This window comes from Neovison vison, chromosome 1 (genome assembly GCF_020171115.1).
Source record: "Neovison vison isolate M4711 chromosome 1, ASM_NN_V1, whole genome shotgun sequence".
NCBI classification, from domain to species: Eukaryota; Metazoa; Chordata; class Mammalia; order Carnivora; family Mustelidae; genus Neogale; species Neogale vison.
This window is the reverse complement of record NC_058091.1, coordinates 5,010,344-5,027,248: the sequence shown is the minus strand read 5'-3', so window position 1 is coordinate 5,027,248 and position 16,905 is coordinate 5,010,344. Positions and strand designations below refer to the sequence as shown.

At 36.1% G+C, this 16,905-nt stretch overlaps 1 protein-coding gene across 6 annotated transcripts in view; it reads left to right on the top strand.

Moving 5' to 3' along the window:
* Window positions 1-13,792, top strand: part of QKI (QKI, KH domain containing RNA binding) — a 160,857-nt gene extending 147,065 nt beyond the window's left edge. Inside the window, exons 6-8 of one of the 6 annotated variants that reach the window (XM_044242560.1) lie at window positions 607-906; window positions 3,630-3,704; window positions 7,760-13,792. In XM_044242560.1, the coding sequence (XP_044098495.1) occupies window positions 607-906; window positions 3,630-3,704; window positions 7,760-7,776 (392 nt within the window). In that variant the 3' untranslated portion in view covers window positions 7,777-13,792. Of the gene's footprint in view, window positions 1-606; window positions 907-1,618; window positions 7,182-7,759 lie in introns of those variants that run through there. The other 5 variants (XM_044242545.1, XM_044242536.1, XM_044242578.1 and 2 more) reach the window with 5 other exon arrangements.
* Window positions 13,793-16,905: the final 3,113 nt, after the last annotated feature.

Here is a 16,905-nt window from a genome sequence, read left to right as displayed (position 1 = left end):
TAGTCTTATATTTAGGAGTGGGACATTTTTTAATATTTTTCTATGAAGTTCATTACAGATGCAGGAAATTTATATAAAAGTAGTAGTTAGTCGGTTAATACATAAAAGTGACTCTTTTCTTAATTTGAAACTTAAGCTATCCTATTAGAAATAAGCCAAAACTGTTTTTCTGTGGACTCCCAATTCCAAAAAATTTTTAACATCTTTTAATGCGAGTGTTTTTGTGTGCTTCTGCATGTATCTTTAGTCTCATGAGATCTTAAAAAATAGATATATCAAATATAGGAACTAAATATAACCTGTATTAATGGTCTCATCCTTTTTTGGTTTGTTTTTTATTTTTTGTTTTTTGTTGGTTTTTTTAAAAATTTTTTACAGTGGCTTGTTGATTTTTGCACATGTATTCTTAATCACACTGGGAAAGGGGAAGCTGTTTGCATTTGATCAGTGTGCTTTGGCATTTTGTGTGATCAGCGCATGTACTAATGATTTCCTTTTATTTTTCTTCTTTCCTGCTTTTCCTTTCTTTTTCCTACTTCCCTCTCATTTTCCATATGTTATACTGCTGTCTCTACACTTCCTCCTACATTTCTTTGCTTACTGTAGCAGCCCTTGCCTTTTCTCTTGCAGCAACAGCCCAGGCTGCTCCAAGGATTATCACTGGGCCTGCGCCTGTCCTCCCGCCGGCTGCCCTGCGCACCCCTACGCCGGCCGGCCCTACCATAATGCCTTTGATCAGACAGATACAGACCGCTGTCATGCCAAACGGAACTCCTCACCCGACTGCTGCAATAGTTCCTCCGGGGCCCGAAGCTGGTTTGATCTACACACCCTATGAGTACCCCTACACGTTGGCACCAGCTACATCAATTCTTGAGTATCCTATTGAACCTAGTGGTGTATTAGGTAAGTTGTTCTCCCCGTGTGGCTGGCGGTATTTTTCTTCATAACTTCTGTGCCTCAGACTTTGAAATGATTGCATTAGCTTTAGAGAGGCAAGACAAGTTTCCATTAGGAAGACAGAACCCTAAAGTTTGTTTTATTTCGGCCTCTTAATGGCTCCCCTTTTAAGGAATTGCACCTTAAATTTGCTTGGATTCTCTTTGATAACTCAAATTCACTTTGGGTAAATCAGTGATAAACATTTTAAACAGAAAATACTTTTTACTGGTGCCATCACTGAGGTCATTCTGAGTTTGGCCTGTCCCCCTCCGTTGGCTGCACTGCCTGGAGTTAGATTCCTTTCATCTTAGGGAGGTACTTAATTGTCAGCTAAATTTTAAGTTTCTGTGTGGGAATATTTTGAGATCTTTTTAAAAACTTACTGTCTGTGTGTTTTCTAATATTTATGATCACTTAAAATATGAAAGAGACCTGGTAAATTAATTGGATTCTTCAGGTTTTCCAGTTTTTCTCTTTTCAGTTTTAGTTAATCTCCGTCATAAGAGAAACTCCTCTGGTTTCAGTAGAACAGTATGGAATCGATAAGTAAATACCAAGTCACTGTTACAGAATCACATTTGAGGCAAAAGTTAAGATCATACTATGAACGCTTGGTTTTACATGAACAGAAAGTGGTGTGCTTGAAAAAGACATTACTGATGCCTTTTTTTTATAGAGTGGATTGAAATGCCAGTCATGCCTGATATTTCAGCCCATTGACTTGCTGGATGAAGGACTAGAATACAGCAGCTGTTCTAACACGACCAGTCAATGTGGGACAAACTGTTTCCGTGCTGCCCCTTTGTTTTACCAGACAGAATTTGAATACTTTTTTTCCTTGAATTGTATATGACCTTGGTGCTGCATGCGTGCTGTTGACTCTTAGGACTTTTGATCTTTTAAGGTTTTTTTCCAGCATTAATACTGACTTATAAAAATTTGGAAGTCTTTAATGAACCCGGACACTAAGATTCAAACTTGAAAATTCGCTGTTCAATTCAAGAAAGCCACAATGCTCTGTATGTTATCTGTGTGTGTGCACGCACTCAGGTGCCTTTTGTTTCATGAGCAAATAGGTTTTATTGTACATGTGTTCCTTTGATCTCTAAATCATTGTATAAAGTATCACAGGTCAGAATTATACTATAGAATTGTTTATGAGAGGCTTGTTTCTGTTGCACATTTCTTGAAGCATTTTTAAAATAACATGTAACATGTAACCTGTTTACGTTTTCCTTTCTGTTAACGCTCTGTCCTGTGGCCCCATGCCTGCTCCTCTCCCCAGAGCTCCTCTCTGCTGCACGCACAGCGTCTGTTCGAGGAGTTGGTTGCTTCCCGCAGGGCTGGCGCTCTCGCCACCAGCTGCTGTTCCAGCACTCTCACTGCAAGATCTCGCTGATTTTGCCTCGTGGAATTAAACTTGTCTAAGATTAGTATATCTAAACTGAAAAAGGGGTGATGGACCAGTTTACTGCTTAGAAACAGCAAGAGGCACTGCAGTTTCTCATTTTAAGCACTGTGTTTTTTCTTGTGTTGGGAAATTTTTATTTATAATACTTAATTATTCAACTGACAAAAGCACAATGTACAGATACCTAATTGGCATAAACTAAATGACCAAAATGACCAGTCCTATTTCTCGCTTTGCCACCTAAGCAGTAAAACATGACCTTGAGCACTTGGAGAACTGAGAAAATTATTTCAAATTGCTAAGTTATAATAAATTTGCACACAGATAACATGCATGATATATCAAGCCTCACATCATATCATTTTAAAATAAGCAGTGCCCTTCAAAACAGATGCAGACATGTGTGTTGGTGGTAGTGAGGAGATTGGTATTAGCATCAAATCTTCATTGATGACTAATTTTTAATTCCCTTCCTTTTATCTTTAGGTATGGCTTTCCCAACGAAAGGCTAAGAATTCAAGAACGGTCTTAACTGAACCCTCATCAGATCTGAATTTAACAAATGCTTAGTCTCAGCAGCCTCCGGGGGGGGGTTGGGGGGGAAGCTTAGCCTAGCAGTCAGTGACTTACTTGCACTTTTTGCACACTGATAGAAAGTAAAAGTATGTTATTAATTTGGTTTAGTCTGTAATCTTACAAAGTAACGGTAATTTATAAAGGAGTGTATAGTAGTATACTGACTGCTAAGTGTACTATACTGTTTGCTTTACTAATCACCTAATTCATTGCAGTTCATACTTATTGACTCAAAGTTTAAAACCACAATCTGTAGGCTTTAAGAATTGCTTTTAAACCTTTTTAAGTGATAAACTCTGGAAGTGGTCTTAAGGTTAGCAGATAATTGTCAGTATTAAACATGGCATTATTTAAGTGGTCCTGCTGCAAGAAAGGCACTTCAGTGAATATGTGAATAGTAAAGCTTAAATATGTTTGGATCTAATAGAGTTGATGAAATACTGTAACTTGGGATTGTGAATGAATGGATAAAATAGGTTAAGGCCAAGATATTTGAAATGAATGCAATATTAATAGACGCATATATACACAACATGCTATGGTTAATTTTAAAACTACTGTGCCTTAACGTGTTTCTTAAAATGAAACTTTTGTAGTAAATGAACATTTGAAATCCATTTTGATAAACCTGCTGTTAATGTTTGTTTTTTTCCCTTGTGAATGTTTTCTAACTTTGTCTTGGTAATTGCAATTTAACTAGGTGCGGTGGCTACTAAAGTTCGAAGGCACGATATGCGTGTCCATCCTTACCAAAGGATTGTGACCGCAGACCGAGGTTAGTTTAGTTCTGCAGTTCTTGTTTATAAGAAATGCGTTGGGTGTCCATAATATTTGCAACACCACACCTGATGGAAAAATATAACTGCTTACCTGCACACCATTTCTTTTCTTTTTCTAAATTGATTTGTCATAATTGACAGATGTAAGGGTTGGGATTTTTTTTTTCTTTCTTTCCTTTTCTTTGTTCTTTTCTTTCTTTCTTTCTTTCTTTCTTTCTTTTTTTGCTCCCTTCCTATTTTAACTTATTAAATCCTATATTAGTATGTACTGTGATATATTCCTACTAAAACATAAATTAGTCCATTTGGGGAGCTATTAAATTTTGATGTCACCTTAATTATTTTTCAGTCGTAATTTTTGCTAAAATTTACCTTTTAATTGTTCTGAAATTTTGGGTTGGTTTTGCAAAAAGAACTGAGCGGATGGTGCTTTAATGAGAGAAGTAAAGGAATATATGCCTCCTGTGTCCTTGTGGAGAAAACTGAAGATTTAGTTTCCATTTTCCTCTTTCATAAGATATTTGAGCCACTGTGTGAACGTGAGGTCATACATGTCAGACACTTAGCTGAAATCAACAAAGCAAGGACCATGAAGATCATTTTGATGCAGTTGGTGGTTTTTGTTTTTGTTTTTTTTTCCAAAATAAATGAGAAAATTTATTCTTACATTATCCTGCCAAAATGGATCCTTTGATTTTGTCATTTGCTGCTAAAATATATTATCTGAAGGTAAACTATCTCTTAAAGTTCTATGGAGACGTGAATCCAGCTTTGAGTATACTTTTTTGACTAACCTGTGACTGGAAAATAAGTCTTCATTTTTCTCCTTTTCAGCATTTGTAATTTGTGTCCTGTAAATGCCCTTGGACCCTTTTATAAATTATTTATGTTTTTGAGGAGTAATATTTTCGGTTTATTGACATTGAATTGTTTTCTAAGTTAGTCATCACAGGATAAGAATCTGAAGCAAGGTAGAAAAAGATTTTTTTCAAGCTTCTGTTATGGCACATTTATTACTAATTAAGTTGATCAGACTAATAATTAGTGGGAAAAGTGATGTAATTTACACTCCTGTGCTACATCTGCTCTGAACTTATGAACAACCTACCTGCTTCACATGGTTCTTCTGAGTCCTGAGGATAAATACTGGACACAGCTGTTGTCCACATCAGAATAAAATACTTTCCAAAGATATGGATGATATTTATTTAGCATCATACATAATTAAAGAGCCTTGAATTGAAGACTTCTAACTAGTACATACATTACTTGTGATTATTCAGTGAACAGTATAATTAGACCCCAAGCTCAGTGATGATCTGTGACAATAACGCACCTTGTAGGTGTGTCATGTACAAGTGTATACACCACCTTCTTGCAGAACAAGCGTCCTAGTGAAGGAGGAAAGTTTTTTTTAAGCTACTTTGGATTTAAGGAAACCGGATAATTCCATGAATAATTTGAAGCTTTTTTTTTTTTTATACTGTTAATGTCTGAAATAGTTTGAAAGCGTATTTTAAAGTAGTTTTTATTTTATTAATCTTTCCCTTCCTGCCCCTTGTAGGAGATTTCTCTTAATTTTAACACAGTAATTATTCGTTACTCAATGCAGTGCCTTGAGATAGTTGAAAATACTAGGAAGATTTTATAGTATTTGGAAATGAGAACACATTCCATGCGTGGCTCTTTTGTAGTTATATGTGTTTTTGATTAGTCTTGTCATTTTATCCAAAATGCAATGTCAGCAAACCGAAATGCTACCTTTTTTATTTTCTTTAAATAACAGAATACTTGTATACTGCTGTTACTATCACTGTATGCACTCATTGGGTCTAAGGGAGATGTCCGAAGTCCTTCATTTAAATTATTTTATGATACTACTGTTTTCTCTATTTTTGAGGTGTTTTTTTTTTTTTTTTTAATTTTTGATGGGAAGAATAATATAAGCATTCATTTAATGCAAGAAAACTCAGCCCTTGGACATATAACCATGTAATTTTATATAAGTATTTAGAGTACTACATGGTTGACAGATATATCTAGTTCTTTACTAAAAATAAGCCCAGTTCTACCATATTTCTAAATTGAATTTAAAGCCTGTAAAAGACCAACTGACTTTTTCATTGTAATGAACCATAAGTGATTTTGCACAGTTGATACACCTGTGTGTACTGTAGGAGGCCAGGACTTGGCAGAGGATGTATTCTATCTAGGTGTACTGGTATATTTATATAAGTGGTAATTTGCTTTGTTTATATATTCCACACATACACACACACACACACAAAATAATCAGAATTTTTCTGAGTGATGATTTCATAAAAATCATCATTTATATAATTTGTATAAGAAACTTAATGCAAATGCAATTTTAATCAAAATTTAAAGTAATATCAAAAATGCTTTAAGGTTCTGTATTTTGGGAGTACTTCCTATGAAGTGGTATGACTACATCGTGTGAAATATTTATTTTCTTTAATTTCGGAATAGCAGTTTTTATTTTAAATAAAATTCCACTTATTTTTAAGAAATTCAGGGAAGATTTGGTCTCATTGAAGATACAGTATTTTTGTAGTATTTATAAACTATCCTAAATGATAGACTCTAGAAACCATTTTTGTTATATGAAAGTAAACCAGTCCATTATATAGATCATTTCAAATAACTCTGTGAACATTATACCTGCTGGGTTGTGATTTATGAAGTGGCATGGAACCTACCTTTGCACTGAGTATTTTTTTCATTCACATCTCCTCTGCCTTAGTCACGGTGGCAACAGTACAGAAAATTCTCTCAAACCTCAGAATATAGTAGAAATAATTAAGCTGTTGAATGAGTCTTAAAAATCATACTACTGTTAAGTGGACCAAGTTTGGTGAAGCAGAATGTGACAAAGGTTGATTCTAAGGAAGGAACAGCTTGAGGACACTGGGGACGATGACTTTCCACTTGAGAACTACTTGATGTTTGACTGTAATTTTTTAATTTCTTTTGTTCTGTTTGTTGTTTTGCAAAAAGAAAATAGTATTTACAGGTGGCTTCTTTTAAAATATAAAATATAAAGCAGGAATGTATATGAAATGTCAGATTTTATTGTATTTGCAGAGTATTAGCTTTGAAATTGAATAAAGAAAGCTGTTTGTAGTTTTAAAATGCCTTATTGGTATCAGTTAGAAATTTCTTCTATTTTTTGATGTACTTAGAGCTTTTTGAGAATAGAATTTTAAATGGCAGGATTTTACAGTGTTTACATGCAAGTGCATTTTATAAGTGTTCTATATGTGTAAAATAGTATTTTCAACTAGAAAGTGTTGGCTAGCTCAAAAGGCCTGGCCTTTTTCTGGTTCCCATGATGTTGCCTACACTGCTAGACTACAGTTTAGTATTGCTTTGTATCATAAGGCCAAGAAATTCCATGTTGTTTGTAAATAGAATAATTGAAAAAGCAATAAACATTTATTGAACAAAAGAAACCTTGTTTGGCCCAGAGTTTATGTTGAACCAAATTGTTCACAGAAATTTAAATTTCTTTAGACTCATTTCTGTTAATCATCAGTTATTAATAATCACATCCATTCATTAATAGTTGCTTTAATGCTTGCATCTGAGAGAGTACTAATGCTTAATAGCAGTCAGATACTGATAACTGCACTGACTGTTTCAGAATTCTGTATATCAAACCTATTCATTGTTGTTCTCCAGTTTCCTTCATTGACTGCTACTAACTATTAGTTGTTAGTTGTATTTATTTCTATTTTTTCTTGTTAACCAGTTTTTTTGTTTTTTGGTTTTTTTTTTTTTTTGTGGGATTGGGCTCTCCTTCATTTGTTCAAATCATGATACGAAACTGTCATGATTTTTATTGTATTCTGTAGATGGTGTCAGTCAGTTTGTCAGAATTAAACATGCTTTTTTTTTTATTAGTTGTGATTAGTTTTTCATGTTGTCATTAAGCCGTCACTAGCTGAAACTAATCTCTTCTCTATCTTTTCTTTTCTTTTTTTTTTTTTTTTTTGTTTTTTTTTTTTTTGTTTTGTTTCTAACCACCCAGCCGCCACCGGCAACTAACCTATGACCTTCTGACCTCTGAACTCTTCACCCAATGATGACCTGACCATGCCTGCCTGCTGATCAGTTAACTGGTAATCGCCTTTGCTTGCCTGTCGTCAGTGCAGCGAGCTGAGGCACTTGTCCGTTCGTCTTACCATCTAACCAAACAAAAGACAAAGAAATTGTTGTCCTCCAGTTCAGCTTTCGGTTTTTCTTTCTGTTTGGGTGAAAGTGGTTCTAGAACCTGCACTGAATAGTAGTAAAGCAATAAGGCCCAATTCATCCCACAGCACTGATCATCTTCTCATGCCCTGCCCTCAGCGAACGGTAAGAAGGCCTCACTTCAGGAGGGGAGACAGATGGCCCTTAACTACTCAGTGACAGAGGCAGTTACTGTGAGAGACTTCTAGGAACCTTCTGCTCATAGCGAGTCACAGCTCTCTGAATGTACTGTGTGATGATGCATCATGCATGAACCTTTGGTCAGGGATGTCATTGGTGAAGTGATATCAAAAAGTATTCAAAATTTGATACGCTGTTTAGTCACTACAGTGCCCTCAAAGGGCAGAAGTTGCAGCCTTTTTTATATTGCCTGCCAAAATTTGAAGTATTAGAAGTGTGCCATGAGAGAAAAAACTTAACAAGGAATTTTGAGAAGTAATGCAAAGAGCAAAACTGCAACACTATTTTTAAAAAGATAAATATCTGAGTTAAAATTACTGAACCTTTATTTTACAACCTCCTTTAAAAACTATACGAGAACAAGGTACATGCATTATGTGTCACATTACTGGGCAAACTGTTCAAATATTTTTTTTAAACTTCCCTGTATAGAAAAAAAAAATCATTAAGGATGTAAAAGCCATGCTTGCCTATTTGCTGTATACATGTAATGAAATTGTAGATAAAGTGTAGTGCATTGAAACAAATGAACAAAAAGTAGATACTTTTACTATACAAGGGTGCTGGTGCAGAAAAAATATATATATTTTTGGAAATGTAGCATTTTATACTTTCAAGTGTTATAAAAAAAAAAAAAGAAAAAGAACAAAGAAACCCTTTATTTCATTAAATGATTTTTTCTGGTGGTTGTCAAGAAACAAAAGACCAAAAGAGCCTTTTTGTCTTTCTTTTTTATTTTTTAAGTATTGGAATAAGTCTAAAGAAAAGAAAGTGCCTTATTTTCCTTCATGGTCATTTAGTCAAGTGTCTTGTAAGATCAGCTCCTCCCTCAGAATACAAGTTAATGCATGTTACTCAGTCGCCCGCCCAGTATGTGAAAGATTTGAGGGGAGACAAATGAGTTGATGGTTTGAATTATATGATTTTTGCCACGTTACCTTGATAGAAATTTGCCAAATCTGATACTGTGAAAAAATTTGATACCTTTTCTAATGTCTGACAAGTAAGTTTTAAAACATCATTCTTTTAAAATCATTATTGAGTACTTTTGGTTATTGTGATATTTAATGGTAGCCCACAAGGTTCTGAGATAAAAATTATGTGTGATCTGAACATCAGTTTACAGACAAACGTAGAACTTTATTTTATTCAGAGAAGGAGGGGTATGTTGGATTTTTTCTTATTAAATTGAAGGTAATAGTATCCCTAGCAAACTTTTTCACAAAAATGAATCTTTGTGATTTCATTCTGGAGAACAGTGTTTTTTAATGGCCCAGATCTAATCAGACTTCTTTCTGCCATATCAGATCACTTGGGTAGTCCATATCTTTGGTGGTTTTAATAACCTAAGAGGCCCCCCAACCCCCACACACCTTTTTTTTTTTTAAGTTTAAAAAAAATGAAGAAAACTGGCATCATTGTGCATAGAAATGCTCAACTACATGTGAGTTTAAGCTCGCAGTTTCTCATGAAATGGAGTCAGTTCTGTAGTTGAAGCGATTCGTGCACAGAGCAGACTCCGTGTAAACACTGGAGGGATTGGCCCTTACCTGCTCAGTACCGGATATGGCAAATACCAAGTGGCAGTGGGTCCCCCCGCTCATCAGCTCATCCCCTCTCGCACCCCTTCACAGCTTCACAGTCACAGGTCCGCAGTAAGCTCGGAAGCACCTTCGCGGTGACCTCCTCCATCATCTTGTCTCACTTGGAAACCGTTTTCAGTTTATTTACTATGCAATAGACATTCATTATTTTGTATTCAGCTAGCGTGGGTTTAATGTGCCACTGCTTTGTCTTTCTGTTACACATACAGTTGTTCTGATTTATTTACAATATATGCTGTGCCATTTTGGTTTTTATTTTGTTTGGTTGGTGAATAAATTTGCGACACTCGAACACTTGAGGTGACAGTAGTTTAAAAACAATACCAGTATTTGATCCAGTTTCATCTCAACTACGTTGTACCTGGACATTTTAGATGTTTATCAAAGGTCTTTTATGGGGAAGAAACTAAATGTATGAAATAAATGTGTGACATTTATGAGTAATGTTGGCTCTGAACAAACTTCTGAAAACTTAGTTGATAAAATTTTGGATCAACTGAAAAAAAGCATGACTTTTGAAATCTCTGAATGCCTTGGTTCTCAGTATTATCATTCTTTATTGAATTTATTTCTTATTAAAATATGTAGTTTTTAAGACTTCTTTTCTGACAGTATTATGTAATTTTTTAGCGTGGGTAGATGGGAGTGTCGCTTGTATGTTACCGTACAGCTGACATGTATTTTGTCAATTCTTTATTATCTTAGTAGTTTCATGCTATGTATGTATCATAACCAACCTATTGCCTATGAGAAACATGTAAGATAATGTATTTACAGCCATTGTTACAAGTTTATAATGTATTTTTCTATCTTGTTTTATATGTATGTTATATAACATTCAAAAAGAATTTTTTTCTTGATTGAGAAAAGGATACAAAATGCCGAATCCACAATTTTGATAACTGAAAATTGCCAATTGTTTTGCAGTACTTTATTATATTGGGTGTCTTGTCTTTCTTGGGCTTTTAGTTAGCTAATGAATGAATACATTAGACACTTTCGGGTTTTAGTTGGGATTTTACATAGCTTGCATTTTAATTCTTTGGTTCTTTGCTGTTTCTATTAACCCATAGCATTATTTTAATAAATGTTATAATACCAACCTACTAACTCTGGACTATGTCTGTTTATTAACCTTTTCGTGTTTAATTAAAATAAACAAATAAAGACAAAAGAATGTAAAGTCTTGAGTTACTGGACTAACCCTGAAGAACGTGACCACAGATAACATAGCGTGATTTGTTTTTGTGTTGTTCGTCAGCTGACAACTGCGCGCACTACTGTTACAATGGCTTTGGTTATTCTGGCCTTTTACCTTGGGGGGTAGGCACCAGTAGAGATGGGAACAAAGTAGCATTGGTTTGAGGCATTCTTCTAGTCTTGCCACTTGCCTTTCAGTCTCTTGCATTACTAATTCCACACTCTTATTTTTCCTTCTCCAAAATAATCACTGTCTGCTCACGGCCTAAAGAGGGAAGAGATTCCTTGTGATGATATACCCCCCCCCAAAACCAGTTTGATTCTTTGTTGAACCATTTCTTTTAATTTCTATTAAGTGGGTAGTTTCATGGTCCCATTATAAAGCAAAGAATCTGATGAGGCTTTGTCTTTATTCACATTTGTGTTTTAACTGGACATTTTCCTTTATAAAGTGTTAAAGTGTTTTAGCCACTGTTTCTTTTGGTGTGGGATGGTGGCGGGGTGGGGGGGGGCTCAACCAGATCAAGCCAAAGGTAGAGCGGCTCTGTTTCTCAGAATAGTGCGAAGTACGCCAGTTAGTGATGACAGTGCACCCTGCCTCTCTCCTCTGTAACCCCTAGGGACAGATGAGACAGCATCCTTGAGTTTTCCTGAGGTGTTCTTTCTCTCCCCCTCTTCCAAATGCAGCCAGAATATTCCATTAATACAAGAAGTTTAAGGGAGAATGACAGCGGCATTTGAGAAGTTACATATCATTCATTTCTTGCATGCAAGTCGATTTAAGATTTATTAAATACTTTCATGCTTTTCTTGGCTGCACCGTAGGTAAATTGACCTCCACATGTGACTTCTTTACTCTTGAGGTACATTTTTATTTCACAGATACTGGCAATTTTTTTTTTCCCTATGAAAGTTCTCCTGAATAATAAGTTCTCAGGATGAATTCCTTTATCTGTAAATAGTGGCTTATTTTTGTAAATTACACTTTATTTATTTTAAAGTTCTAAAACTTGGGGCTGAAATGAGTTCTATGTTATAAAAGATACACCAATATGCCATTAACCAGTCAGACTATCAAAGTGCCCTCATATTTATATATTCCCATAGTATATCCACATAAATGAATTTTATAGAATAGTGATAACAGCTAATTTAATCATCATAGAGATAGTTTGGCTCAAACAAAAACAGCCATTTCTTTGATGGGGGGGTCGTGTATTTTTGTTAGGTAGACAGAGCTTTAATATGCTACTATCTGTAAACGTTCTCATTGCTGTACAGTTCATAGATTATTTTGTAAAACTTTGAAGATACCTGTCAAGCTGCTAATCTGTAAGTCATGATGGTACCGTGTCACTTAAATTGATGAATTTCTATGCATCTCACTACACATTCTCTGAAGCCTGTGAATGCAGTCTCATCTCATTTTCAGTTAATGGTACTTCATGTATAAATATGTCATATTGTCACCTTTTATGTTGAAAAATATGGAAAAGACCTTAAAAGGTGAGAAGAACAGTACAAATATCATTTTAATACAAGTTGTAATAGTATTAAAAATGAAACTACCAAATTCTTAGAATGATAAACTGCTATTCCATTGTTTTATACTATCCTTTGACAAAACAATTGAAAGTTAGGCTTTCAGTCAAGAAGATGGTGAAATTTAATGTACTTTGTAGTTAAGCATGTTTTTCTTTGGCAAAAGGTCAGGAAGAACGTAGCATGAAAGCGGGTACACACACCTTAGGGCAGCCGTTTGCCCGTAGACACTAATCCGCCCAGAGCTGGTAAAGCACCCTGTTCACCAAGGCAAGATGTGTACGTTCATACACAGGTGGTTAAGGTTTTCTTAAAAAAAAAAAAAAAAAGTAGGAAGGATCTCAGTTCTCTAGTGCGGTGAAAGCGGACAATAGGTTTAAGTGAAATTGCTCACTACCAAATCAAGAATCTTTACCAGTGAAGCCCAACACTTTCCTATATCCTGTATGACAGTTCAGGGTTTCTCCAGTTTCTTGTTGTTTTCCGTTTGCTTGTTTGTGATAAAGTGTCTGTCTTTTTTCTTTGGTAACAGTTAGCTATTTCAGGATTTCTAGCAAGTGATTTTTAGTAGAATGTAATATAATGCTAAATTATAATAGCAAAAATTACTCCAAAAGCTTTGATTCAAACTTTCTAAGTGCCCAGGCTAGTTTTTTAACCCTGTCACAAATCCCTAAATACCTTTAATCTAAAATGGAATAAATGCTACATTTTATAGGCAACACTTAGAAATATTCATAGGGTACACACACGTAATTTTGTCTATGGTTTCTTCCATAAAAAAACCTGAAATGCCTTTGTTAGGAAGAGACAAAATTCTATGCACACCTGGTACTCAATGCTGAATCAAACTGGTTCACCTAAGCCTAGTGCTCTCCTGTCTGTGTTTCTGCTGCACTAATTGCCAGGGGCGGGAGAGGAGGAGGAAGAGCTAATTGAGAGCAGAAGCGATGGTAGCAGGTGCGGCAAATAGCAACACAATGTTGATTTCGCATTGCTTAGGATTTTGCTGAACCTTCTTGGCAAAAGACGTCACTTTGCGGAAAAAGCTCAGCTCCTAGGGTAAAAAACTACATATATATAGTTTTAAATGCTATTATTGAGAAGTTTTGATTACCAAATACATCTTTTCTGGTTTATGCTGTAGTGGTGTGTATAAGACATTTAGAACTTTACTTGTGGAAATTGTATATATAGAGAAAACTTTGCATAGGTCTCAAATCACATGTGAATGGAGAACCACGTATGACTGTACATGAAGTGCAATAAACCAACTGGAAAAAGTGCATGTGCTTCCTCTCCAGCCCGCTGCAGCCAGACATGCTGCTTACCCCCCCCACCCCCGCTCCCGCCAACAAGACACAAGAATAAAGAATGCACGTTGTTATTTTTAAATTTTTGATGCTTTTAACACTATTTTTAAAGGAAAAGATAATTGACATTATGGAGCTCTATCACTTAACTGGAAAGGGGTCATACTGTTTGCCTTGAGCTCAGTGATGAAGAGAAGGAAATGAATAAACAGACTTTCATAGTGTTCCTGAGCTGGATGTACGTACAAAACAGTTACCACTTCTAACTGAGCAATAGGTACAATTTGTAGTCTTTACGCATAAGAAGCAAGAAAGGATGCTGACCAAGTCTCGGTCTTGTCAGCTGCATGTCAAAGACTAGTGTGAGTTTCTTGAACAAAGCAGAAGAATGGATAAAGAGATTGTTTCCAGTAGTTTGAAACCTGCTCCCTGAAGATTGCATCTTGGCACCCAAGTTTTATGGCTCCCCTGTACTTGCGGTTTCCCAGTTCTTACGTGTTCATACGATCAGATTTCTTCTCTCTGATCACAAGAACCCTCTTTGTCCTTGGCAGTATTTTTTCCACACTCCTACAAGTAGCTGATGGTGGTAAGACCCGGAGCAAGAGATGTGAAGTAGCAGCCACAGAGGGAGTTCGATCTGGCCTGTACAATATTGCTATTGTTTTAATTGCCTTCCGTCGTTTAATGTCTGAAGATTACACTTTTAAAAAAATATTTTCACAAGGTCTGCCCTTTAAAAATCAAGTATCTTAGAATGCTGAAGACTACATTCTCATAACGCTGAAAATGAATAATTCTGATGCTCTCTTTAAACCGTGCACCCACTGGTTTGTCAGTCCCCACCCCAACACACACACGCACGCACTCCTTACGCCCCTCCACTTCACAACTATCTGTTGAATTCCTTAATCCTATCTTGAATTTTTACCCTCAACTCCCTGGTTCCTGTGGGGATCTGAGCTTGCCTTTTGAAATCCAGAAAATCTGACTTCAAGCCTCCAACTAGCTTCTCAAAAGTTTATAATTTGTAAAGCAGGTTTTAATGATTTTCTTCCTGGAAAAGTCAGATGAGTAGGTTTCTAAATTAATAAAAAATTATTAGCCTATCATTCATGTCATATTAATATTTAATTAGGGAGGAATTTCTACTGAGTGAAGGGGGTAGATGACATTTGGGTTTCCTTCCTAATGTAATTTTTTAATAATTATCAGCTACCTCTATATCATAGTAACTCTCCGTGGTCTTGTTAGAAGACAGTTAAACTTACGGAACATTTAACAATTATGTTAAAAATACTGTACAGCTAAAAGAAAATATTAGTAGTAGTTTGAGATTACACTTTCCCAGGAAATGTATGTTAAAATTAGGTTGTTCCAGTTATGCTATTCCGTGAAGTGTGTAGAGTACACACCATCATAAAAGTGCTTATTTGTACGTATGTGCCATACAGCAGTTCTGTTTCAGAGAGCATCTAAAAATTAGGGTGAAAATGTTACTTTTTTTTTTTTTTAATGTACACTCCTGTTACGTAACTGGATATTACTTATACTCTGGTTACTTAACTGGATACTAGGGAAAGTCATGGGAGAGAATGGTTAAGATCAAATACTGAGAGAAGAAAATATTGGCAGATGATTCCACAAGTATTTTCTCGCAGAACTGTTGGAGTTGATACTAAAAATTTCATGATCACTCATTTACTTAGAACTATCAAGATTGGGAATGAATAAAATACGTTATGCTTGAAATTTCGAAAGCTGCTCTTAATCACAGTGTTTTAAATTTTGTCTTATAAAATTAAAAGATTAGTAGTGTAAATGGAAGGTTGCCTTGAATACATTCTCATTAAATGATTTATGTTAATAAGTGATGCTTTTGCCCATTGTTTTCTCAGTGAGGTAAGAAAACACTGAAAAATCGTTCGAAGTTTAAAGTTAAGATTCTAGTTGGTGGGTGAACTTAAAACTTGAAGGTAGTTCGCGGAGTGCACATGAGGACGCCTGCCCTCCTCATGTCTCCGATGTCTAAATTGGGATGTCGGAAGAAAACCAGACCCACAAATCCAACACACAAGTGCCCCCACCCTGAGCCGCTGCTCAAGCATCAGTTTGCTTTTGGGGGAGGGGGCTGGAGGGGGCTGTTAGCAGTAAAGTTGCATTTTAAGTCAAAGGAAAAGATTAAACTGGGAAAGTCTGATTTCACATCTGGACGTAGTCACTAAGTTCTCAGTGTTCGTTCTAAAATGAGTTAGAGAACCCCTCGTCGCTCTTGGAATGCTTAAGAAAGGCGGTCGGGCATGGGGACACACAAAAGGAAAAATGTAGTTGGAGCTTTCGGTACTCCAAAGGCCATCGCGTTTTCACTGAATTCTATGTGAGTATTTGACAAAGAGATTTTGTGCTATTCAAGAAAAATCACTGCTGTGGACTCCACCAAGTGCCTGTATACCATTAAACTAATAAATACCAAAAAGTCCTTTTATATATATTTTGACTCCCTCAAAGAGCCATTAGCCCACATTTCCCCCACCTGCGTGTCACGGTGTACTGAGGATTCTCCGTCTCTTGTCCGTGGCTCCATTCTAGACACTTGCCAGCAAAGAAAAATTGCTGAATCACACGGCATAGATTATATCTGAAATAAAACTATTGAGCAGTAGTCACCGGGAGGTGTAACGTCTATTAAGTACTGGAGTACATGTGTGATACTTTCATCTGTAGAACTCCACATCTGAGCAAATACACAATCAACTGTAGCCAGCAAGACTGTCCATTACTGCTGGGACTACTGGGAAGCTCATTCTTTCCTCGCCTCTGTATCCCCTAACCTCAAGGAGCCTATGCTTTCAGGACCGAATTGAACAGAGCTAATCAAAGGAAACGGGGAAAAAATGCGAATTTAAATAATTTACGAACTCAAAAAACAAAATTGGTTACCACACCAACTCCCATTTCTTAGGTGGTGTTTGACGTTTCATCCTACCAGATCCTAACTCGGCTGTGAGGGCGGTCTTAGCCTTTGGAGCCACCAGCTCTCTTGAGAGTTGGCTAATCCGTCCCCAGGAGCCATCTCCGCGGGTGGT